This window comes from Anopheles darlingi, chromosome 2 (assembly GCF_943734745.1).
Source record: "Anopheles darlingi chromosome 2, idAnoDarlMG_H_01, whole genome shotgun sequence".
Lineage (NCBI taxonomy): Eukaryota > Metazoa > Arthropoda > Insecta > Diptera > Culicidae > Anopheles > Anopheles darlingi.
The window spans coordinates 63,628,391-63,653,048 of record NC_064874.1 but is presented as its reverse complement, the minus strand read 5'-3'; the positions used below and the strand labels follow the sequence as shown (position 1 = coordinate 63,653,048).

At 46.9% G+C, this 24,658-nt stretch overlaps 1 protein-coding gene across 2 annotated transcripts; it reads right to left on the bottom strand.

Annotated features, from left to right (window-relative positions):
• Positions 1–351: 351 nt before the first annotated feature.
• LOC125948039 (proton-coupled amino acid transporter-like protein pathetic) lies at positions 352–19,283 on the bottom strand. Of its 2 annotated transcripts, none has more exons than XM_049673674.1 (4): positions 19,004–19,283; positions 2,285–3,300; positions 2,042–2,198; positions 352–1,961 (listed from the first exon to the last, which is right to left on the bottom strand). In XM_049673674.1, exons 2-4 carry the CDS (start codon positions 3,232–3,234, stop codon positions 1,701–1,703), a joined length of 1,368 nt encoding a protein of 455 aa, XP_049529631.1. In that variant the 5' UTR covers positions 3,235–3,300; positions 19,004–19,283; the 3' UTR covers positions 352–1,700. The 2 variants fall into 2 exon arrangements, with proteins under 2 accessions (XP_049529631.1, XP_049529630.1); XM_049673673.1 differs by lacking the exon at positions 19,004–19,283 and adding an exon at positions 12,875–13,617.
• Positions 19,284–24,658: the final 5,375 nt, after the last annotated feature.

The window sequence follows — 24,658 nt, the reverse complement described above, 5'->3', positions numbered from 1 at the left end:
AATGAGACAGCAGAGATGCTGCTTCCCGAGAAATGAATCGATCGAGAGCAATATTTTATTTTGATTGCGACATTCAGATTGTGGATTGCGGATTGCTTTATGTTTATATTTATACTAACGCTCAGATTTATGGCTTTCCATTTGATAAGCTGGAGGCTATGATGTGGTAAAATGTTGGAAGCAGCTGCTGCTTCTACTTTGATGATTAGGCATTGCGATGTGCTAATTACAATTCAAGCAATTTAGTGATAACAGTTGGGAACCTATAGAACGCAGTATCAGCATGCGTAATAGGAGCAGCAAATGTCCCATAACAATACATTTCTAAAACAAAAATCATCTTAGTAAAAGTCATGTTTAATACATCCCCATAGAGGGTTCGTTTATTGAATAATTAGATTGCAAAACGTGTTCATTCGCAATACAGTATTAAGGTTCTTACAATCTACTTGATAAAATTCTAGTATCTTTCAAAATAAAATCGTCTAAAATAACTCAATTCCAAATTTCATAAAGCCAAATTCATTTGATTACGGAAGAAATATCAAAGACTCTGGGGCATATCCTGGGCATAATACATGTTGAAGCAGCGGCACCATTCACCTCTGCAGACCTACTCTAAAGACATTAAAATTTGACTTTCAATTCGGCTGGGCTGTACATCAATTCATTTCTACTTGTCTTTTCACCAACTTTGTTTTAGATTGTCCTTTCAGAGTCCGTTGAACGAAATAGAACCACAGTCATTCCTCTTCCTTCGCTTGCACTACACTACGATGCTACTAATGGCAGATCAACCAGGAACTATCTTCCATGTACACGGTACGCCCTTAGGGAGTGGTACAGAAAGTAAAGTCGATAAATAATCTTTTCGCTCTCGTCACTCCCCTGTCTAGGAGAACAGAACATACACCCTTAAACAATAGAAGAAAGCTCAGCATCACAATCTAGCGTGGCTAGGCACTAGGCACATGACTACTTTTCCTCTCTGGAGCGCCGGACTCTCGGTCGAATCCGTTTCCTTCGAATGGCATTATCATTTCTAGTTCACTAACGTTAAGAGTCTGGTCTGATGATCTGTTGAGGATCGTTCGTGACGTTTGGTATGGTCTAATCAATTACGTTGGTCTCGCTCGAGACCGCTGTATCTGGATTTTGTGCTGTCGCAAATCAAAGCAATTCGAGTTGAGCCGAAGACAAGACGTTTTCGTATTTTGTTCTTTAGTTTTCCTTAAATATCGCAGATATGTAGCTCAAATCAGATTCGAGCCAAAGGTTTGGGGGTTTCATGCTTAACGATAACAAACAGAAGATTAGACACGAGCCATGGACTATAGAGGGCATTGACACTGGTGCCAAAGGAACTGGACATTGGAACGGGGTATACGAATGGGGAACAGATAAAAGTTAAAAACATGAGCAGCCACTAGGGGTCACTTCTAATCGCACACAAAGTGCCCATCTACGCGAAGAGATTCCTGCGATCGCGAGCACAAACCAACCGGTGCGGAAGTCCAACACCATACCACTCCGGTTAGCGGTTCGACAATTAATGATGCCACCCATAGGCTGGACCGGCATATCCGGCGGAACTCTTGTGATGATGCACTGGATGCAAACGTGTGGTCGCACACGATTCACACACTACCTTACATTCTCGCGAACGTACGGTACGATGAAGTGCCGGGGGTACGACGCGTTTATTCCTCCTGAAGGTGCTCCGAGAACTCGACAATACTGACATAGGTGCCGGTCACGAAACCAACCACACCGAACAGGATGAGGAAAATGTTTTTCCACAGCCGCCAGTTGAACCGTCCAAAGCCGGGCTTTTCGTAGAACGTCACCAGTTCGATGATAGCCGGGAACATCATACCGAGCGTGCTCAGGCAGACGGCACCGATGAGCGTAATGAAGGGGCCAAGGTTCGGTAGAGCAGCCGCGATCACAACGGTAAGGATCTATTGGAAGAACCGATGTAAAAGCTCTATTAAGCACAATGATCTTTGGGGACAGAGGAATGCTGCCCAGCGATACTCACCACAAGACCGATCCGCAACGCGTATTCAGCGGCGTTCTGGTGCTCATTGAAGTTACCCTTGACATTCTTCCAAATAATTTCCATCGGAACGTAGAACTGCAGACTGTAGGTGAGGAAAATGGCGAGCGCAATCATCAGCTTCACCATCTGGGCCAATCTGTAACGACATTCCAGAGAGAAGCAGGAACTGTTAGTACAAACGCACAGAATGTAACCACCAAAACGGATCATTGAACTACTTACACATCCTCAACTGGCAGATTCAGCGTAATGCTGCCCTTCGTGTCTTCGCCGTACTTCAGATAACCGAGGAAACCAACGAGCGAGTACATGATCACCACAACCGACATACCGGTGTTGAGCACTCCGGGACATCCGATAAAGTTCTGTGGGTTCTTCATGTTGTTCTCGAGCGACATCACTACACCGATGCCCTCGAGGGCGAAGATCACGGTACCGAAGAACATCGGAAGATGCTGTACCTCTGCAATGGCCTTACGCTCCGACAGGGCCGGCAGATCGGTAAGGATGTAGTACAACGTAATGCCCACTCCGGTAGCGATGAGCACATTCGCAATCATGGAGAACGGGGTCAGATACTTCAGCTTGCGGATGAGATTGATCAGGATCAGTGGTACGAGCAGGAGCACGATGTAGATCCTCACATCCCAGTACGATTGAGTGTAATGGTCGACCACCTGCTTGATGTTGGTCGCCACGAACACGATGTAGATACAGCAGCAACCGATCAGATCAATCACCAGAAACAGGTTGATGATGAAGCGGGCCAGACGGGAGTACTTCTTCAGCGAATCCGGTCCAGCCAGGAAAGCGACCTCGGCTACATCGGCGAATCCGAGCGATGGTAGTTGAGCTCGACGGCACAGAATATGAGAACAGCGTACCAGAATGTGCACACAGTACGTACAGATGGCACCGATGGCCAGCGTGGCCACCAAGCCAAACCACAGCCCCGCATTGACGAAGGCCAGTGGCATCGCGAGAATTCCGGAACCAAGCGAACCCTTCAGCAGGTGAACCAGCGTCTCGGTGTCGGTGGTCGGGTGCGTTAGCTTCCGGTTCTCGAACGGATTGTATGCTCCGGCCTCCTCGTCGTCTTTGGGCATATCGACAAGCGGCAGCGTAGAGCCGGCCACCGTCTGCACCGGCACATCATTCAGTTCCGACTTCATGCGGCCGAAGATATAATGGTTGGCCTGGATCGACTTGGTGCTCCCGGTAAGCTGTGGCCGAATTTGCTGCAGAAGAAAAACAAGCATGGTATTGATTAAAAGGGTATTCATTAAAGATCACAAAGGGGGTTATCAAATCTTACAACACTTTACAGGGAATTTAGAAAACGAATTTAGAAAACGATTTCAACCCCGGTCTCCGAGGTTGTTTACATTTCGAAAATGGCATATTTGTCATGGCCTACTGGTTGTCGTCACAGTCACCGACATGCTTCGATTAGTTGGGTCAGTGACCGAGTCCCCCGATGGCTAATGACCAGATCGTTATCCCGCCATAATGCATTACGATGGCGCAGTATGTCATCGTGGTCAGTAACCCGGTCGTTGAATGTCCGACCGACCCTGGATAATTTTGGCAAAAGGCGCCGAACCGCGTTTCACACCATTGCACATCACCGGCCGGTCACGAGTGATGGCTGTATGTACGAGATGTACTCTCATCTCGCCGGAAACTGCAACAGGGTGAATAACCTCTACAATGTACGTTTCCGGTCAACACGTCGATCATACCTTGTGTTACTCTGTACAGGACGTGCAGCTATAGGAAATGCGGAAGAATCGAACCACCGACGACGTACCGATAAATCACTTGTCTCGAGTAGCAGGAAGATCTCGGATTGTCTAATACTAGGGTCATCGAGGGTATAAAAATAAGAAGACGCCAAGACGCCTATCTCAAGTCCTTCGACCCCGACCTTGGCGAGATTGTAGTGGCGATACACCGACGCCGACGCCGGTTGTCGGTTCGCATCACTCTTGGCCGCGTTTCGATTGCACTTGGTCTCGAATGCAAATTGGTGTTGGCGATGGCGGCGGCTACGGTGGCCGAAGAAGGTAGTTCTTGGCACAGGTTCAACCGATTTTCGACAGCAGTACCGTACGCCAAGCACACACACACACACACCTTCCCTATACCGTTTATCTAGATGGTTCCTGGTACACGCGGTATACTGTTACAATCGGTGCGTCTTCATCTTCACTTGGAATTTGGGTCAGACACGTTTCGTAAGTCCGATCGCGAGCTATGGCGGCCGCGGATGTGCAGCGGATGTGGTCGGTTCAGCAACACGCGCAACTCTGACCACCTCTGCGGTGAAGGTGGCGGAAGAGCCGGCTTCCCGATGCGCGTGCGCCAGCAAAAGTGTAGAATAGCGCATTCTCGGAGCACATGAAATAGCGTTACGCACTGGAATGGCCACGTGCATCGGTCACGCTCTACTGGGAGTAGTGTTTCCGACACTGAGATTGTTCTGCTCCATATCCGTATCTCGAAGTACAGTGCAAGCGTGCACCCTGGGAATGCTTGTGATGAATTTAGGAAATCAAGATAAAAGTATTCCAGGAATCTGCGATCTGGAAGCTGAGAGCGATCAAATATTTGGCAACTAATCAACCAAATACTTCACAATTTGTAAGATTCCTACGTTAATCTTAAAATTCCTTCAGTTATCGGTAATTCTCAAATTAAACTAATCACAATAACATTTTTTACTAAACAACACATCGATCCCTGCTCTAGCATGCGTAAACAAGCTGCTGCTGACCCACTCTCCCCCACAGCTGATACCGTCTTCTTAATGTACTCAGATCATAAGTTACACGATCGATACCAAAATCTAAACCAGATGATGGATCCAAAGGCACGAGAGGAAGAACCGTATCAACCTAAACAAATCCGAACACAACACGCACACACTAGCACACAGATCGAAAATCGCAAAAATATGCCCAGCGAAAGACGCGCCGCTTCGTACACGCACCTCGGCGCATCCATTCGCCAGGATGTTTATTTTTAAACGTCATGAGTAAAACCAAAGGCAAAGGCGCAGACCTCCACGAAACCACAAGCAGATGCGCACCGGCCACCTATAACGGGTGGTTTGTCACGTCGTCTGCCTCAATTATGTCTCGGTGTCCTAAGGTTTGTAATTCGTGGACGACCCTCGTACCGCAACTCCCCTTGCGAGCGCGTTGACATTAGCAAAGGGTCGTACGCGGCGATCGTTAGCGGATCGCGACATGGCGATTGTGTCAAGTTTAAAAAGATAGATGTCAAGACATTGAGAATCGTCCTCAACGCTCGCACGCTGGCGGCGTGGGATGATGAGCTCTTAATGAATGCACAATGAGGCAAATCATGCTATCACCGCATGCAGCACTCCAAGAACTCATTGTTCCAAACCGTCCTTGCACCATCTGGCCTTGTAAGGGAAGATCACCTGCCAGTGGTCAGCTGCAGGGGGGTGGCGGTTCACGGGTACGTCACAGGCCAGCCCGTCGGTGTGAATTGTTCTAAATTTGGAATGTAACCGTAAAGGAATGTTACGCATCTGCCACTCCTACGCTCGCGTCGTGCGCAGAAGTGATCGTGATCCGTGAACATGTCGCCAACATGTCGCCACCGTACGCCAGTTCGTACGTGTTTTTGCAATAGGACCTTTATTGGTCCGATGGCTGTCGGCTGGTACGAAAATAAACTCACGCGGAACGTACGCCAAAATGCCCCACGGAACCGCCATCCGTTTATGCAGCTGTGACCTGGAACATCACATTACCCGGCTACCACACACATACACTCCGATTGGTGTTCGTCCGTGTCGTGTTCCGTATTGTTTATCGATTAACAATCACTTGTGGGTCATTTGTTTTCGTATCCCGAATGTTGGTCATCTCGGTGGTCCTACGCACTGGTTTCAATCGTTTAATGAAGATCGATCACCAATTTGCTCCGGACCGATCGATGGAAATGGGGATTGTTGGGCAGTTTGATGGAAGAATTTCGGGTTCTCCGGTCCGAGATGATGTGGTGGGAGATATTTTTAAATTTAAATTAATTGCCTCCCACACCATCCCGACCATTTCATCGAGCAAACATCGTTGACCAGCGAGGTGCCATTAACGGGAGGAATGTTGAATGTAGACCTGTAATATCTGCAAAGACATTTCGTTTCCAAGGAAGTCTCTTTGTCTTTAAACCAATCGCAGAAAAGAAGGGATTAATGTCTTGCAAGTGCATCAACGTACCAATCGTCACTTTCACCACTTCTATGACTGCACCGGTGTCAATGGCGCGTAGGAAATCCAACTCGCTTGCCGGAACGGAACGGAACGGAAAAGTGTTCTGCAAACAATCATCAAGGTGTGTAGGACATACTCTGTTTAAATACCAAGTAGATCCCATAGTACCACGCTCTATACAATGTAGCCACTACTGCTGCTGCGTCTGGAACTGACGTGAGATGAAGCTCAACAGACCACGTGGGGTACGAGACGAGACAGGAATGCTGAGGTCTGAAAACCGCAACCGCGTTGGTGCAAACGCAACAACTTCCCACGATACCAACCCCCATTCCTGTCCTAATCCCACTAGTTCCGTCCGACAATGCGCCAAACGGGACCGGCAACTCGAACCCCCTAGCACGTGGCCGGTGTGGGTTTCACCGTCGGCCATTACGCTCCCGCTTACCGGTGAAACGACTTAATTTCGTAGAGAATTTTCCACGATTTCAAGTGGCAGCGACAAATCAGAGTGCAACGAAGCGTGCCTCGACTGCAACGAGTGACATCGCTGTCACTAAAGGCCGTTCGTCAAAAAGCCGCACCCTCACCGCTGGAGAGCAGTGAATCGACCAACTCACGATGCTCCAAGTCACCGCATCCAATGCTGACATCATCTCCCGAGCTCGATACTAAGGTTCTGGCACGCGGAGATCTTACTCCTCCCAAGCGTGGCGTCGGCGTCGGCAATTATATCGTCGATCCGGTTCAAACCGGAACGCAGTTTGGTTATAAAACGATCTACGCAGGTTTCCGTGGTGCCAGTGTGTCAGTGTGTTTCACTCACTCATCCACCAAGGGAGGGTTTCGCTTTCGCTTTCTATTCCGCAATACCCGGCAATGGTCTTCAAGAACATCGACAGCGGGAGCAGTGAGTTGATCTTGAGTTTACCAATTGAATCAATAAGAATGCGGTACGCGTTGGTGGCCTCCCGGGGCAATTGAGGTAATTGCACTCCAACAACAGCACAGAGAGAGTGTCTTGACACCGAGTGAATGCACACTGTTGGCCTTGTGCAGGTCTCCTTTCGGGGCCCACAAGAATGCAGACATGCCACGTGGTGTTGTCCACCAAACACCTGGCATCTCCTTCACTTTTCAAGTCGCAAGCGTCTATTGCGTATTGGCGAACACAATTGCTCTCCTTTTTAGGACTGCACAATTTGTCGTCCAATTCTAGGTTGTCTACAATTGGTTTTGTTACTGCAAAGGTGCGCCCGGTTCTTTTAACAACGTCGACCGGCACTGGGTGTCTCGGTGACGAATCATATTTCAGCTGACGATCACCTTCTTCCGAATGGGTGCCGTTAGGGTTGGTGGCTCGGTCTCCGAGAAGGAAGTCAGCTGCGGCGATATGCAAAATTGCGGGGAGCAAAATTGCTTGCACAGCAGAAGCGCGTCGCGTCCGGTGGTGGCGTGTCTGGGTGCTGACGAAGCAACATTATTACCGCGACGGCAGTTACGGATCATCGTGCCGTTCCGGTCGAGCGGTGCACGAAACGGTGCGATCGGATGATCGCTATCGGAGTAGCAGAAAATGCTGATCTTTACAGGTCTCTGTACCCCCGGGGGGAGTGGTAGAGTCTACGTCCACAGACTCGCAACTGTGGCCTTGTCAAATGAAACAACTGAAGCAACTCAAACAGTAAATTTGCGTTACAACGATGTAGATGCCGTTTGCAAAGGGGGCCCGATGGGTAAAGGGCCAGATGCAGCTGCTGCGGCCGGATTGCATAACGCAAACAACAAAGTAGCGCCAAACGATCGTTCTAAGTTCATCGCATTCTAGGCTTGACAGCCCCTCAATTATTTAATTACCGTGCTTGCGCAAAACGCACCTCCGCACCCCTTGTTCAGGCGGAACACGACCACTTATCGGTGTAGAAGATGGACGGGGAAGTGGTACTCTAGACGCCCATTCAAACCCCTGGCGGTGAACTGGCAGTGTGTATGTGAACACCTCAAGCACCTCAAAACGACGCGAAGGTTACACGAAGGGACGCCAGGTGATAACGGTGACTACGTCAAGATAACAGCCGAACCGGGGCACGGGATCCGTGATGCGGCGTGGACGTACGCAGGCCATCACCATCATCTTTAAGCTGGTTTGAAGCGGATCGCCCCATTTTACAGCACGTGTGCGGTATAAAGTTGTTGAGCAATCGCGGTATCGGGCGACATCCGCGCGAAGATGCTAAACACGGGTGTTAATCGCGTGGATTCCAGGGAAGGGTGGAAGATGGTGGGTTGGACGCATTTCCTCGAAATAAAATCAAATAATCCACCGCCAAGGTGCTGTGGCGCGGCATGGAAACTTCCGACGCCGGAACCGAAGAGCTGGCGCCACAAATAGTTGCGATAAACATGACCTGGTCTAGGAAAGACTCCTGTTGGAATAAGCAGGGTTTGTAGAAGAAGAAGAAGAAGAAGAAGGGGTACAAACGTAGAGCAAGGCTGACGAATGTGTTTAATTTTGTCGAAGGTCGCTGTACCTATCAGACAAACAAGCGACTGACAGATAGGTGTCAATTCTTCCAACTTAGTATTGAAGAAGCTCGACAGTTCAGAACCAAGGCATCTTGAGCGTTTGGTTGAAACGCAATAACCGTTTGTGTAGTCTGATTGATTATGCTCCATCATTATGCTCCTTCCAAAAACTCTGCTTAGCATCCACATCCTGAAGGGCAAACATATCAAGCGAAGACGCTTCTTTGTGACCTTCGCTCCAACACGCTTCTCCAGAAAGGGAAATGGTCGGATATCAGAGGTGGAGTAAAAGTAATGCGCCACCAATGCCGACCGTAGCAATGACCTTGACCAAGAAGTCCAATAACACCGCGTACTACCACACTCCACACCGTATCTAAACGGTAGCGACGTGCTTCTGTCGCTCTCCCTCGGCACAACATTGATACCCCTTGACTCTCTCCGCATATAAACCGTCAACGTTACAACATCGGGAGCGTCCTCATTCCAGGAAGTAGCTGAGACGAGAGCGGAAAAGGAATCCCTCGCGTCATTCGAGAGTGAGAGTTGGAGAGGCGGCGAAGAAGTTTATGTTTTGGCGCCAACCGAGCCGATGTTTCCAACATAATCCGAGAGAGAGAGAGCGATAGAGGGATAATCGATTCTGTTTATTCGATCTCTTTACTCTTGTACTAGACGCAAGTCACAAGAAGCAACAACCGCAAAAGTCAACTCGAGATACCTTGGTGTAGGACGACGCAACTGCTGCTGCTGCTGTATGTTTCAAACCGTCTTCAACATAAATTCTCCTCTCTCAACAGTAGCGCGAAAACAAGCGGCTGATGATAGGGTTTAATGCTGTCCGTTGACAGGACACAATTACTCCAATTCAAGACAACTGGTGACTCGGCAACGAATGCCGATGAATGAAGTTGCAAATCGTTGTTGACATATCAGCGGGTGGCCGTTCTCCTACTCTCCTATTGTTGCACGTGGATTGCGTCGTAATCACGTGAAACCGCGTAGTGGACGGATGAGATACACAAACGTAAGATCCCCGTGGGGCCACGTGCCACTAGGAAATGGCCAGCGTCCCGGAGGAGTAGTTAATGTTGGGAATCGCCCTCGCCACCGTCACCATCTGGGAATTTTCCCAGTCACCCCCTTTCTCGCTGTCGCTGAGAGGGAAGTAGCCAGCAGCACGATCCTACCTTGTCATCTTGTCCAGCGTCTGTCGCTGGCGCCGGCTAGACGACCAAACTGGCCCTCAATCTGGCCACTCAAAGGGGGTGGATGGGACGGGTCGCGTCGGGTGTAAAGTTGCGAGAATTATCGCAAATTGCTTAGCAATTTGCACCGAACTCGAACCGTCGCCCGATTGCCGCCTTTTGTCCAATTACCCTTTCCCCCGGCTCAAGTCTCAAGGAAGTAAGTCCGATAGTGGTTCGGTAGTTGGTTGGTTCCAACTTTGGCCACAGCTGCCGATTGGTGATTGAATTTTATCGTTGATCAGGATTGATCAAGTCGACGTGACTGGTTGTTACTAGTGTAGAAGTGCGTCCAGTTTAAATAATTACTCGCAAGCGAGGCCACCTTATGCGGATGTATCGGAGATTGGCATTTAAGTCGTGATGGACTTAGACGACGAACCTAACGACGAATCAACATTTTGATCAGAGGAGCCATTGGACCTACAACAACCATTGAGTGGTTGCTTATTGTTATCCCACGTATGAGACAAACACTGATGCTGGCGGCATGCTTCACGTTCTAGACATCTCGTGCCAACAACGAGATTTCCGCAGCGTGACCGGCCGGTACCGTGGCCAAGGGTACGCACGGCTGGCGTTTTGCTATTTTCGAACAAACTCGCAGATTCATAAATTTCCTTTTTCTCACACACACTCACGCACGCACACCACATGTATTCTTCTTTATATTGGGGGTTTTCACGCGCTTTTCTCGCTTTTCTCGGCAGCCGAGAATACAAGAATTTGCGATCTAGGTGGCAAGGTCGATCGAAGGATTTTCTTTCACTCACCACCTTCCCCGGGGCGAAGTTTACTCGTGTGTTTTCAAACTCGCGCACACCAACTTTTCATTTTCCGGCATTTTAACACCGTACAAATTGTCGAGTTGGATGTGGTCAAAGACGCATTAAGAGCACGAGATCGTTACCCCCGGGGGTTGGGTCGAGGATCCGGGAAACCGGGAAAGCGGACAAATGTATTTTCGCAAAAATACAAAAACAACGATGATGATGCTGATGATGCTGATGATGCTGATGGGTTCTGGTGGCTGTGCGTCATTTTTGTTTTGTTGAAAGAGGAGGCCTGTCAATTCCGGTTCGCTATTTTCGGCAGACAACCTTATTTATGGTTCCTTTCTTTTAGCCTTTTTTTTTATGACTCCCAAGACTGACACACCATCACCACCCCTCTCTCACCAGCCACTTTAGTTGAACCATTCTGTGTCGCGACGTCAAAGGCACCCAAGAAGGTGGACAAAAAGCGGTTGTCAGAAAACTGAACTGAAAAGATGAACCTATAAACATACGCAGACGCCTCCTCCACACCGGATGCCTTGTATCAACATAAACAAATGCGTTGCATAAGCGATGTTGTTACGGTTTCTCGACATTCTTTCTTGCCCGAACCGGTTCCTCGGTGCATTGCATATCGCTCAGTAAGATCGAGATGAATCTGGCCGGCTGGCGGGTGGCGAATTTACGATCCTCGACGTATCTTGGCGTATCTTGTGCCAAGATAGAATGAGCGTAACATCTAGGCTCGACAGCCTAGTGTGTGTCCTTGTTTCTTGTCGCTTCCGGAAAGCGCGCGAAACATTAATGAAGCTAAATTTGATACCCAACCTCCCCATCCCTCGCGATGGTAATTATAAAGGATACGGTGCCAACGCCAATTGATCGACGAGAAGGTCAAACAGTGACTAGAGACAGTCACAACTAATTACATACCAACACACACACACACAGGCCGAGCGTTATCACGGCATCGAATCGCCCCATCTGTGAGGCAAAGTGGAATTGATCAGATTGCACGCTCGCTGTATCGATCGGTTTCGCCTTATCGCAGCCAGCATCTATCAATCGTCGATGTCGAAGTAGGTGACATTCCGTGCTACCGATAAGACCACGATGCCAATTGCAGCTGGCACCCGGGACGTCGTCATCCTCGTCGCCTTCGTCGTCACCGTATTAGTTACACCTCATTGAAAGCCTCCGGTAAAGCGTTCCGGTAAATACTTTCCTACATGAGCTCACCGCGTCCCAGGTGACTTGTCCGGAAGTACGTCTTACCTTCCCCCCAGCACCGGTATGCCTCCGGTCCAGGAGCACCTCAAGATTGTGCTTATCGGAAGGGCGTGAGGTAAGCAAAGAATTGCGGAACTACCATTGCGCGACTCCTGAGGGCGGCCCTGAATGTCTCTACGCCAATATGAATCTTTCATGATGCATCTCGTCAACCCCACGCAAAAAGGGGTGTAAAATGGTTTTACTACCCACCACCTTTCACTACGCACCGCCGGATGGTGTGGCGGGTGGTGGCGGTGCTGACACGGATCATTCGCACTCCACTAAGCCCGATGAGTCCCGCCAGTCGTCGATGAGACAATTCGCTCTAAAACCGATACACCGATGTCATACGCTACGAGCTACGAGGTCTGGCTCGGGGGGCCGTGGAGCAGCAGCAACACTTATGCATATTCAACGGGAATGTGTGTGCATTCGATTCGTGCATCATACACTCCGTGAAGTTCAAATATTTTAAACAAACAACGGCCACAAGGCGCATGGCGTTGCGATCGGCGAAAGGCCACCTTAGTGCCGTTTGTTGGTCAGTATGTCTGTGTGTGTGTGTATGTGTGTTTGTGGCCTAACATTTTGCACACGTCGACAATCTACACAGAGAATTCTCACTGTTTCCATCGCGGCATTATTAGGTCGCAGAATAATGATGTTTACAGCGCCTCGGGCTGACCAAAGAACAACAGGAACTACCGGACTCCTCAGGACTACCGCCGCGGGTGTACTTACGGTGTACTCCAGATGTTGCTGCACCCGGCCGGGTGTTTTCTTCTTGTAGTTATCCATCGCTCGATCGTGATCGCACCTCACTGTTACTGTCTGTTAGTAATCTGCTGCTTCTGCTGCTACTACTATTAGACTAGACGCTTTCTGTCTGACTGTCCACTTAGCACTGGTATACTTCGAAAACGCCAGTTACTCGCGAGCTCGGTTTCCTCGGTTGCTCGGTTGGTTTCCTATTAAAAGCTTTGCCAAAGATCTCTCGACTTAACGATCCCTTTGCTATCCTCTTGGTGGACTCTTGAAAGCACGATCGTTTCCTAGGATGTACCGAGGACGCTCGTCGCCCGCTCGCCGAGTTATTTCCGTTTTTATTTTCGGTGAAATTCACTATCTGTCGCTCGTGTCACGCACCACACGAAAACACTCACACCACTAGCTACTACTGCTCGATACACTAGGAAAAGTCTCTGTGTTGTGCACGCCGTTGCCGAAAAAATCGTCTCCACTGAACGGTGAAAATGGTTTAAACACCACAAGTGTACTATCTTGCGACGAACACCACACTACCAGCGCGATGAATGCGTAGCAACTGCGTAGTTGTGTGTGGGTGCGAGAGGGTTTTCTGTTGTCGTTTGAGGTTTTTTGGCGGAAAATATGCTTTCCCTCCGATTTCCTTGGGCGTGCGCGCTCTTATGCTCCGCGTTGCTCTCCGCTTTTCTTCTGGGGCGTCCGTTCGGAACGAGATTTCGTGAGCGAGTGAGCGAGCGCGTGTGCCAAGACACTTTATGGACCACCGGGTCCCCGCTCTGAGCCCCTGAGAAATGGTCGACCCCGACGACAGCATGGTGGCACGTGTGTGTGTGTTGTAGTGCGCGCTGGCTGATGATGATCGCTTTTTCGTGCATTTCGACTGTGATTTGCGATATCACGATGCTCTAGGATTGCAAAATTCATATCAATAGAGGATAGTTCGATTTGCAGAAGGTAGCATAAAGCATTCGAATCGGGATCAGGATCGTTTCCAATCGATCAGTGCAGTGGATCAGTTCAGGCTCAGAACCACGTGGAACATTCTCGAAGCATCCGCGTGCAGCCCACGAGCCTCGGCCGGTCTTATCGACTTGTCTTTGCAGGTATTTGCGAAACTTTCTTGGTTTTCCTCTTTGCACCATATTTATTGCGAGTTTGCTTTTGCTTTCCTACTTTGCTGTTCCGTTTCGCTTTATTTATCTTCTCTTTCGCTTTCTCTCGCTATGGACTGATCTACAGTTTATTTACTTTCTTTTTGGGCTATTCTTCAACGACCTCTCTTTAGTTTGGTGCAACTTTTGCAACCAGATTGGCATGCAAGACTATTTTAAAGATTCTAATTTAATAGATAATACTAGAAACCTAATAACAATGGTTTGATTGCTATCTTTGTTATCTTTGATCTTTGATTTGTAATCTTTGTTATTTTTTTCAGTACTCCATTATGAATCACTTTTATGTAAACTGTAATAAAGTTTCAGTTTACATAATTATATATAATTTACATTATTTGAATTGCTCTTTATAAAAAAATCAATTATTGAAAAAAGAGATAAATACTGAAATACAGTATTTGTATGGTTTAAACTTACATTCTAAGAGAAATATAAGAATGCCTGAAAGGTTATATACTTATATAAGTATTTACTTTAATTGCCTACAGTTTCGCATATGTTCAAGTATTATCGCAAAACTATTCCAGAGCATGACGAGCTACCCGATAACAGAAGTGGCGATAAACGATCCAGCCGTGCTTTGCGTCACGGTCTTAGCAAATATTGCACCACCTTTTGGCGGCCAAGGGATAGGGAGCATCTTATCGCGATGCAAACACAGCATCTTGCACATCATGATACCTACGTGCCCGGTCACAGTGAGTGTGCTGAATCCGTGTGTGTCGCTTAAACTAGAATGATTCATACATGAACCCTGCAGCCACAAAACAATATGCAGATACCTTAAATTAAAATCCTTTTGTTTTTCGCAAACAATCTCTAGTGCGAAATATGCTCTACCTGTAGCATAATGCTCCCGTTTCTATTCCGATTATCGCACCATTCAGGTCATTTCTCAATCGCAAAACCATAACACCGAGCACGGACTGGCCAGGGGACTGATGGCCGGTCCCTTTGATGACGCCTAGGGCCATGTGCGCGTGTGTGCTTGTGTGTTTGGGTAAAATACCTGTTTGAACCAGTTTGCTGGCGTCCTTCCCCTTTCCACCAACCACCTATCGACACCGATCGTCGCCGTCGCCGTCGCCGTCCATTGTCATTACCTTTTTACCTTTCTTAGGTACGTTCGCGTGGATCTCGCCACAGCATCTCTTCGCATCATGTCATGCTCGCAGCAGCAGCATTTTCAATGTCGCCGAGTGAGCTAAAGCGAGAAGAGACACCGACAACCGTTTCTCTTGCACCTACATGCTATATATGTTGGCACTGCGAGCATGTAAACGTTTTTTGTGGCCAAACTTTTGCACAATGACCCACCGGCAAAGGCCGAGAGACAGAGAGACAGAGAGAGAGCGGTTACGATGGCCCATGGGAAAAATGGTAGTGGAAAATTCCCAAAACGATCCAACAGGTTAGTGTGCGTGTGTGCGCAGCATCCAGCATAAGCATCGACGCTTTTTGTTGAACCTTTCTGGACCGAATGTTCCCGGGTGGTACCGGCAAGCAGAGGGAAGCACGCGACACCACACGCGCCTTCGATCGCCGACGACGATCGACGAATTACTAAAGATTTCTTTTAAGCGAATCAATAGCGCCGCGACGCGCCGCCGGTACCAAAGGTCGATTCGATGGATTCCGTTTAGTGGTGGTGATTGGCAATCAATTGGCGAGCATCGGAAACTGCACGCGTAGACGCCAGTTTTGGGCTTGATCAATCCTTTCAGCATCGGCATTGGGTAGGAACCGAAGAACGGTCTTCCTTGTCTGTGTCTCGGATTGATCAAGCGATCAATTTATTCAATTAAGAAACTATGAGAAAAATGGAAATTGCGTAGAGCTAAAGCATGGAAAGATCTATGTTTCGTGTTGCAGAATATTGCTTTCGTAGATGTGATAAATAAGAAGTTTATTATAAATGTACAAAATATAAATTATTACACTTAAAGTATGTTAAGCTCGAATATTTCTTACAAAAAAACCCTTTAATAACTTAGGATTGAATTTTGCAATTATTTGCTAAAGAGAAAACTTGTCCAAATCAGTCAATAACACCATTTTTTCAACTCGCATCCCCACATATCTTTGAACATCCACTGCGACGATGCACGTTGGACGATGCGACGATGTATCGCGTGCAGAGTGCATCGTAAGCATAAATTCATTCATGCTTTCGTGGTACCATGAAATTGACGGAGTAAGGTAAGATGTTTAAGGGGTGCATGTAAAGAGGTGTCGCAGTACGAGGTGCAGTCGGAGCCGGAGGGTAATGGTATGCGTTGGGAATTTTCCATAGCACTTTGGTATGATAGGTGACACCAAAAGTGGCTCAGTCAACTGCAGCTCACAGACAGAGAGAGAGAGAGAGAGAGAGAGAGAGAGAGAGAGAGAGAGAGAGAAAGGAGTGTGAACAGAGAGACGAGAGAGAGAGAGAAAGGAGTGTGAACAGAGAGACGAGAGAGAGAGGTCGCAATGCGTGCTGCTGCTTATTTACAAAACGTTCAGCTGCTTGGGCGGACAACGAACCACAACCGCGAGCGCAGAGCACGGGCACCTAAACCGGCACTATCCTAACCGATTGAGTAGTAGGGTGCACCCCGTGAGTTAGAATGTACTAAGAGAATCGCAGAGAGGAAGAAATAGTGTACAAGCACAAGCACCATGACGGAATGCAAATGTTGGTGCTTATTAACTGTAACGGGTAATGAGAGAGTACTGTAAGTCTATACAGTGACTTTTGAACAATTTGTGTCTAGCTATTAAATAAGCATATTATAAGCAATAGCATTTTTGAATAACTGAAATTATAAATAGGTTAACTTGTTAGTGTCCAAATATTATATTATTAAAAACTAATAAATGTTAGATAATCTGCTTGAGAAAGAGACATTTTAATGATTGTTTGTGTTTACATAGGTAAAGCGGAATAGTTGAAATAACTATGAAGAGTGTAGTAAGAATTACTATATGTTCGCTTTTGCTTGGTTGCTAGCACAGTTCTTTTCACAACTGAGAGCGAAATGATCTCCTGTGCATATTTTGTCACTACAAAAATGATCGGGACATTTCTTTGTGGTTTTTTCACCAGAAGAACATGAGAATCGGTTATTGAGAATGAAACCGTAGAAATTTGTTAAACGACAATCGTTCAGTTAGAAGATCGAGTACAAAGATCGAACTGATTAACGTATCAATATAGCATCACCGGTAAATTTTCTAGAGTTCATAATTATACTGATAAATTCGTAGTATGTGCGATAAATGTATAGTGGGCATCGCTTTCAAATAAAAAGTTAAATATATTATGCTCGTGGAATGAAAATAAGAACTTTTAAAATCTTTTAGTTACCCGAAAAATACTTAGTGGACTGAACAGAATCGTGTTTGGCGATATCTCTTATCGTGCGGCTATCATTGGGTATAATGTAAAAGTACATCAGGGCTATCAGGCAAATATACTTAGGAATTTCTTATCAAGCCTCTCCCAGAAGAGTAATTTAGGTCACTCAAAAAAACACAAACTTTTTGGTTTTAATTAAAACGAAAAGAAAAAAAAGAAAAGAAACTTGAATGCAACTTGAATGCAACTTGAACGCAACTTGTGGCATGCAAGTCAGCGGCGAAATTGGGCGAATTTTTTCTTCTTTTTTTTAGTTCGGATCGGAAAATCTCCGATTTGAAGTCGGAAAATGTCCTGAAAATGAAACGGAAATCCGCTGTTTTTTTGTAGAAAAAAACATTTTTTAAGTAGAAAATTAAAAAATATTTTAAATAACATAAAATGATCCCCGAATAAACAAAAATAAAAACTGAATATAATGATATTTGGCTTTTAGATTTTTGGGTTAAGGTTTTTCATGAAAAATCATCCAAAAAGGTAATTTTCCTGCTTCTACAGGTTTCATTATATAAGAAAAAGTATACATAATTATTACTAGCAGAGACATAAATTTCACATGTATGAAAATTATATTCGTTATTTGTTTTTTTATTGTATAAGTCGTTTTTAATAATTATTTCCTTGAATTGTTTATACTAGTAGCCCACTGTTCTGTTGTAGTGTAACTAACGTGTTCGGACAACAATAAAGATATTGTTCCCATAACACCACAGGACCGGATATTTGGTCGAGTACAATGAAAATATTTATCTATCGTTTATCACAAGAGCATGTTGTGCAGTAACAAAAAAAAAATATCAATAATTAGTCATTTTCAACGCGCGTTTCAAGCCACTGATTATCAGTAACATACGAGTAAAACAAAATGATTCAACAAACAAGGCTCGTCACTTCAGCATGAAAGAGGTCTGCCGGCTGACGTGCGCCAACATGTGATGCTTTTTCTCGTGCAACTCAATGCACCAACCAGTGGCATCAGTTCATCGCTCGTGGAAAAAAAGAAACAAACACCCAATTTTCCACTAAAACATTGACTCACTTCACTACCCGGGTGGCCGGGGACAACCTTGTGCCCGTTAGAACAACCCGTTACCCATGCACCCCTAATCATCGACGCGCCGTTCGTGTATCGGGAAGTTCGAAGAAGGTAAACCAACCGGGTGAGTTGTTTGCAATGAACGACATACAGTCTACCACCGTCGACACCGCCGACACCGACGCTCTCCAAAACGAAGCCCGAACACCAGCAGCCTCCAAGGCTCTCCCTCATCGAGTGCCACTAGAAGCCGACAGGGTCGTCGATGGATCTTCAATAAAGTTTGACCCTCACAGAAACCATCTCGGACCGTTCTTCTTGCATCTTTTTGTTACTTTGTCAAAATAACCTTCGGTAGAGACGCAACAGCAATTTCGTTTTCGCGATGCCTTTCTCCATTGTGGCTCCAACCAAGCGAAACCTTCGCCATTTCGATCACCCAAACGACGATTTGCATTCACTACCACCTTCCTCCTACTCCTAACCAACGAACTTACCTTCGCAGGATACTGAATGAGAGGGTCTCTTTGCCTTAAACTGGTTGCTCGTTGTCTCTGAAGTCCACTTCAACCACAAACTAGCGTCACTTTCCGTACGAGACGTGAGCGACGACGACGAAATCCAAATGCACACAAGGGCAAGAGTCCGTGATTTGCGTGGTTAACGACGATCCTTCCGCCAAAACTTTCAACCGAACCGAACACACCGTTCTTCGTTTCGCACGTTCGCGGTTCACAAAACACTCTGTCGGTGGCACTCGATCGCGTCTGTAGCGGCTCGCGATCTGCGAGTGACTGAACCTACCACATTTGGGGTCCATTCGCATGATTTCCACCGTGCTCCAGCGAAACGAGGAAGTGGGGGAGCGGCCGCTCGTAAGCGGCAAGTCCTGCCACCGATCTTTAGTGCACGAGGCCGTGGCGGCTGTAGCCGCTGAGTGGCTGAGTTTGCAACTTTCCGGTTCGCGGTTCTGTGCTGCACGAAATTTGATCGGTATCGGATGGTTTTCGGAGTCCAAACCAACCAACCAACCAACCAACCAACGCTACTCATCCACTCGTTGTTTGTGTTTGTTGGAGTCCACTCTTCGAACCACTAGCACTAGCATTCGACATTCGGTGCCCGGTATGTTCTCTTACTATTTTCGGTGATCATCGGAATTTCAACTACATGGACCAACCACCGCAGGCCACTCTTCTTCCTCAACCCGCCCACTGCCAGTGCAAATCATTCTCTAGCCCTTGAGAGAAGAGCTGAGTCAATGAATGATGATGATGATGGTGATGATGTTGATCGTGGCTCATATTGGCGTGGGACAGCCAGTGAGAAAGGGTGTTCGCGGGTGGTGCTGCTATTGTTTACGAATTTGATGATGTAGCCTGGGGCCCGTGATACTGTCGTGAGGAAGTCGTGCGCCGCTGCGCAGGTCGGAAACGCGCAACTAGATTTGTGAATGAATTCGTTGCTCTCCACGCCGATTTGTGGGCCGGCGCGTCACCCTGCGATAGGACAATCAATTTCAATTTGTGACCGCTGTGAGCGGTTTTATTGCGTCGTTATGTCCGTTGGTTTGCGGTTGGCAAATTTTGGGTAGGCGGGGAGGGGGAGGCCAGAAATTTCGTCTATCAAATCATTGCTAAATTTATGTCGCTTTATGTTTTCTAAATCGGTGTTTCGATGGTGCAGGTATGATGATTGAATTAGTGCTGAATTAGAAGCATTTAAGTAAGTTTAATGTCATATAAACTGAAATAGTATACAGTTGGTGACAAAAGTGTGGTTATAAAGACGAGTTTTAGGATATTATGTTGCTCTACCAACCTATGCAACAGGTGCGAAAAGATTTCTAATGAATTTTTCAATTCGTTATCGCCAGATGTAAAACCTCTATTTTTCTTTAGAAATATACATAGAATCTTAAAAAGATTTTATTATTATTAGAACCTATAAATTGTTCAACTGATAGAAACAAGATTACTTATACCACATGTAGAAGAAGATCCCTTCATCCTATGGCGCCTCCATCATGGTTCTTTGTATTAAACTAATCACTATACTTTGGTTTGACTTCTATACCATCTTACCTCAAATTCTTAATATGTTCTTTATTTATGAAAACGTTTTGATTTACCTTTCACGTTTATGCGTTTACTTATGTTTATTTTGAATAAAACATTATTAGAACGGGTTTTGGAACGAAAGAGCTGCTTGAAATTTGCCTTTGTGAACATCTGCTGGATACTTAATTTTTTTAAAGCTTAATATGGAGTGTTTTTTTAAGGCTATTTCATGGTAAGGACAGTTGCTCTGATATGTTCGAAACTGTATGCTGTAAATTGCCTGTCGTATGGAATCAAGATAAAACGATTCATTGTTTGGCAATACATCAAAATTTTATACTAAATTTCCGTGTAAAAAGAACTCAACAAAGAATTTCTTGAGTGGATATTTTATCGCTACTACATATAGACAGCACGCTCGGCTCCATTCTATACTCGATCACTTCGATAGGTTTGGATCTACCACCACGCCCTGCTACCTCGATATTCTTACAATGTCGATTCGAAGGGAACTGCCACAACCGGATTTGCCGTTAAATTATTCAATAGAAGTTGGACCGCTTCGTCTTGTCGACTTGTCTCAGCAAACGTAGTCATTTACACTTGAACGATCGATCGTGCCGCTTAGATTGTAATCCGTTGGCAACTGGAAAGCAACCGATGAAAACCAATCGAAGTATATCGATCCGACAACATTAATCAATTTCAACCATCATGCCAAACATCAGGCCATTTTGTTCCCATATCCTGTAGAGCACCGCTGCTGTAGGCATGTCCAGTAGACTAGAGTGTGGGAAGCTGGGTTAAATTTTGCACACTCTCTAGCTCCCAACAATAGCCCTTACTGGTCACCGCGAACCAAGAGTCGTGAGTGGCAACAATAGGAACAGTATGCATAATGCACGAGCAGGAAGCTGGAGTCGAAATGTTCCATAGAAACCAGCTAAAGATCAGCTGTTCTAACCCACCAGCTTCCTGTGCATGCCCACGGCGCATGTATAAGTGTAAATGTCCGCCGGCTGCACTTGGGTGGGCGATTTGAAATTTAAATTTTAAAAAGTCCAACTAAACCCTCGGCTCGGAACTAGTAATGTCAACGGTCCGGGCGTCGTTTCAGTAGTACTACCAGCACGCTAGTGTTGGTGTCACCTCGGAGATTGAATTAGCAGAACGCTACTGCCCGCTATATATACAAATAGACGAGATTTACGAGCCAGATTAAGGCACACAGTGCGAGAACCAACGCTCAAAGTTTCTCCTCTTTTCTGTTGTTCAAAGTGTCTAACGCACCCCCGGGGGACCTGGGACGTACTACAGACGTACTTCATTCGATCGCCACACGTCAGAAATGATTACCGCTGCACTGCATCTCGTGCGCGACGCTCGTGAATAGACATTACAGTCGCCCCGAGTCGCCGTTGAATTTAGACTAGCGGGTGGTCTTGGCTATGGCATCATCGTACACCGGGCAAATGTATGCAGATTGTGCTTTATTATCTTCCGGATTGTGCAACGGCAACACGTGCATCCACGCGCACAGGGAGCTAAGGCCGCTAGAACACTATCTTGTCCGAGGAATTGGAATTGAACCCGATTCCGGTAAATGTGCGAAATAGCCTGACGTACAACGAGCATAACGAGCACGAGTCGGCACGGCAATCAGCTTAACGACGATGGCGGACGATGTGCTCCTCTTGAGGCTGAAGAAGCGCGAACCCCCCGAAAAGGACAAGCTTGTAAGTCAAATCCATTGGCCGAGGAGTCTGCAGAAAGCCGAAACAGGATTAACAGCCCCCTCCCATTCGACGATTGGCTCGGTGAAGGAGAAAAGTATGACAATGTCCGGTCTATTGCCGAAAATTGTGAGGATCATCAGATCAACCGGAATCACTTACGCATCAACGGCGTCCGCCCTATGGAGACATGGCCCTATGGAGGAATGAATATGGCCTTTCCAGATTGGCGTACTTATGGTCAATTGACGGAAACACATTTCGCCTTCGCTTGTATCCTGGTACCGGTAATGTGGAAGCACCATATAGCATGAAGTAACAGGTTGGCTTCTTAGCTCATCCAGCATATTTTTAGATGCTGCCTTGGGGCCGATTATGATTGCAAATTGGTGCTCGCACCATCTGCTCGCAGTATTCGCCGACAACTCCTACGAGCTCTAGAGCGCACACATGTTCAAGAGAAAGCCATTCCCTCATATTTGTGTCAACGAATGAGCATAAAATGATTTGGAATTCGATTATAGTCGCTCAACATAACGTTTGTCGAGGCGCACATTCAAATGAGTCAAATAAGCTTAAAATCGAGACCACGTGCAACGCGGCAGTAGTTGTGCTGTACACTGGATGACCTGTAAAGGCGTGGGTCGTAAAATGAAAACCTGCCAACTGGTAGACCGCCGTGGTGTGGATGGATGAGCACTTTTTTAATTACTCACCGCATGATGTCACTAGAGCTTTAATGATGATCGACAATTACACAAAGCTGTGCCAGCCAGCCGTTTGGCGGTGGGTCCGTTTCTGTAACTGCGTGCACGCGAATCACACGCGAACGGAATTTGAAATGCAAATTCGGAAACAACTGCCACCGGCACTGGCTTTCTGAACGTCCTCTAGAAGCCTATCTCCGGTGATGGATATCTGTGCGGCGTTTCGTTGCTTCGAATGTCCTCGACAGTGGCGTGCTGCGGCGTGTCACGTCACGTTGATATCCGTGACCAACGCCAGGAGGACTCGTCCGGCATCCGTTTATCCATTACCTTCAGCCGAATGAGCCGAAAGGTGACCGGGTTTACTGTGTGTGTGTATGTGTGCGTTACGGTGTGTCGGCGTGTAGATTGAGCGATCCCACCAAGGACGCGCAACGGCTCGAGTGAGGTGTAAGTTGAATTGAATGATTTGATTACGCTCGGCGGGGTTACCGAAAGACCGGTTCCAGCCAAACAGCCTTGATCCTAATTTGAAAATCGAGCCTCTCGAAGCGATACCTTCAACTTGATCCTCGGACCGGAGCGGTTAGAGAAGACACTCTGGACACATCAAGGATGCAATCATCTTCTCCGTTGGAGAATTCTTCACTAAACATATCCTAAGGGTAACCCTGAAGTGAAGGGTGGATGATGGATCAGCATCATTCAATAAAGTCACGGTCAAGAAGAGATCATTAACTGTGCTACGGTATCATGCCGACGCCATTATCTCATCGTCACCTTGCAAAGCCTTTCGGTAGCTGAAGTGTACTTCATATTGGTCTATGATCGTGTGCGAAAGAGACCTAATAGCTGTAACGTTTAGATGTAATTAGCAGAAACTCAAGGACATGGACTGCAGCTTTAGTTTGTATAATTACAGTCTGTATAAGTTATATAAGTAAAATGACGTCCGAAAAATGGTCATTCTCTTGATTAGAACTGTCACTACCTGTTACTACGTTACTTATTGGACAACGAGTCGATCATTGAACCAAGCATCTTGGAAAACCCGTTCTAGAATTGCAAGTACCTTTTCGATTAACAGCACGCCACGCTCCTCACTACCCCCACAGGGATACCACCAGGAATGTACTTCCGTACATCGCACTCATCGCCACTTATCTCGCGAGATATAAAGTGAAAGGGGGTTCGCAAGAACGCAAGCGACCTAATCAAGCACACAGTGTGTGGAAGCATGGCCGAAACACTTGTCCGTGGTGGTGTTGCTACTTTTCCACCTCCTATCAAGCCCACCTGTCAACAACAACGTCTACTGGTGGTAGGGGGAGTCCACCGAGTGGCCTCTAGCGCATCTTATCATCCGTCGTCCGCGAGAAGAGCGCATCGTCCCGCATCGCAGACACAAAGAAACAAACCCAACAACGCCGCTGTTGAAATGAGCCTTCGCCAAATATGAAACGCAAATTTTTGGCGCTCAAACGCTGATCTTCAATCGTGCATCTCGTTCCTCGTGGTCGGACGGACGGCCAGCCGGCCGGCTGCAGATCGCCGCGCGTCGTCCGTTCTCCGTTGCGTTCGCTCTCGCGTCCAAAAAAACGCTCGATCCGGTTTGTGCACCGCCATATCGGCTAACTCAGCCACAAGCGCTC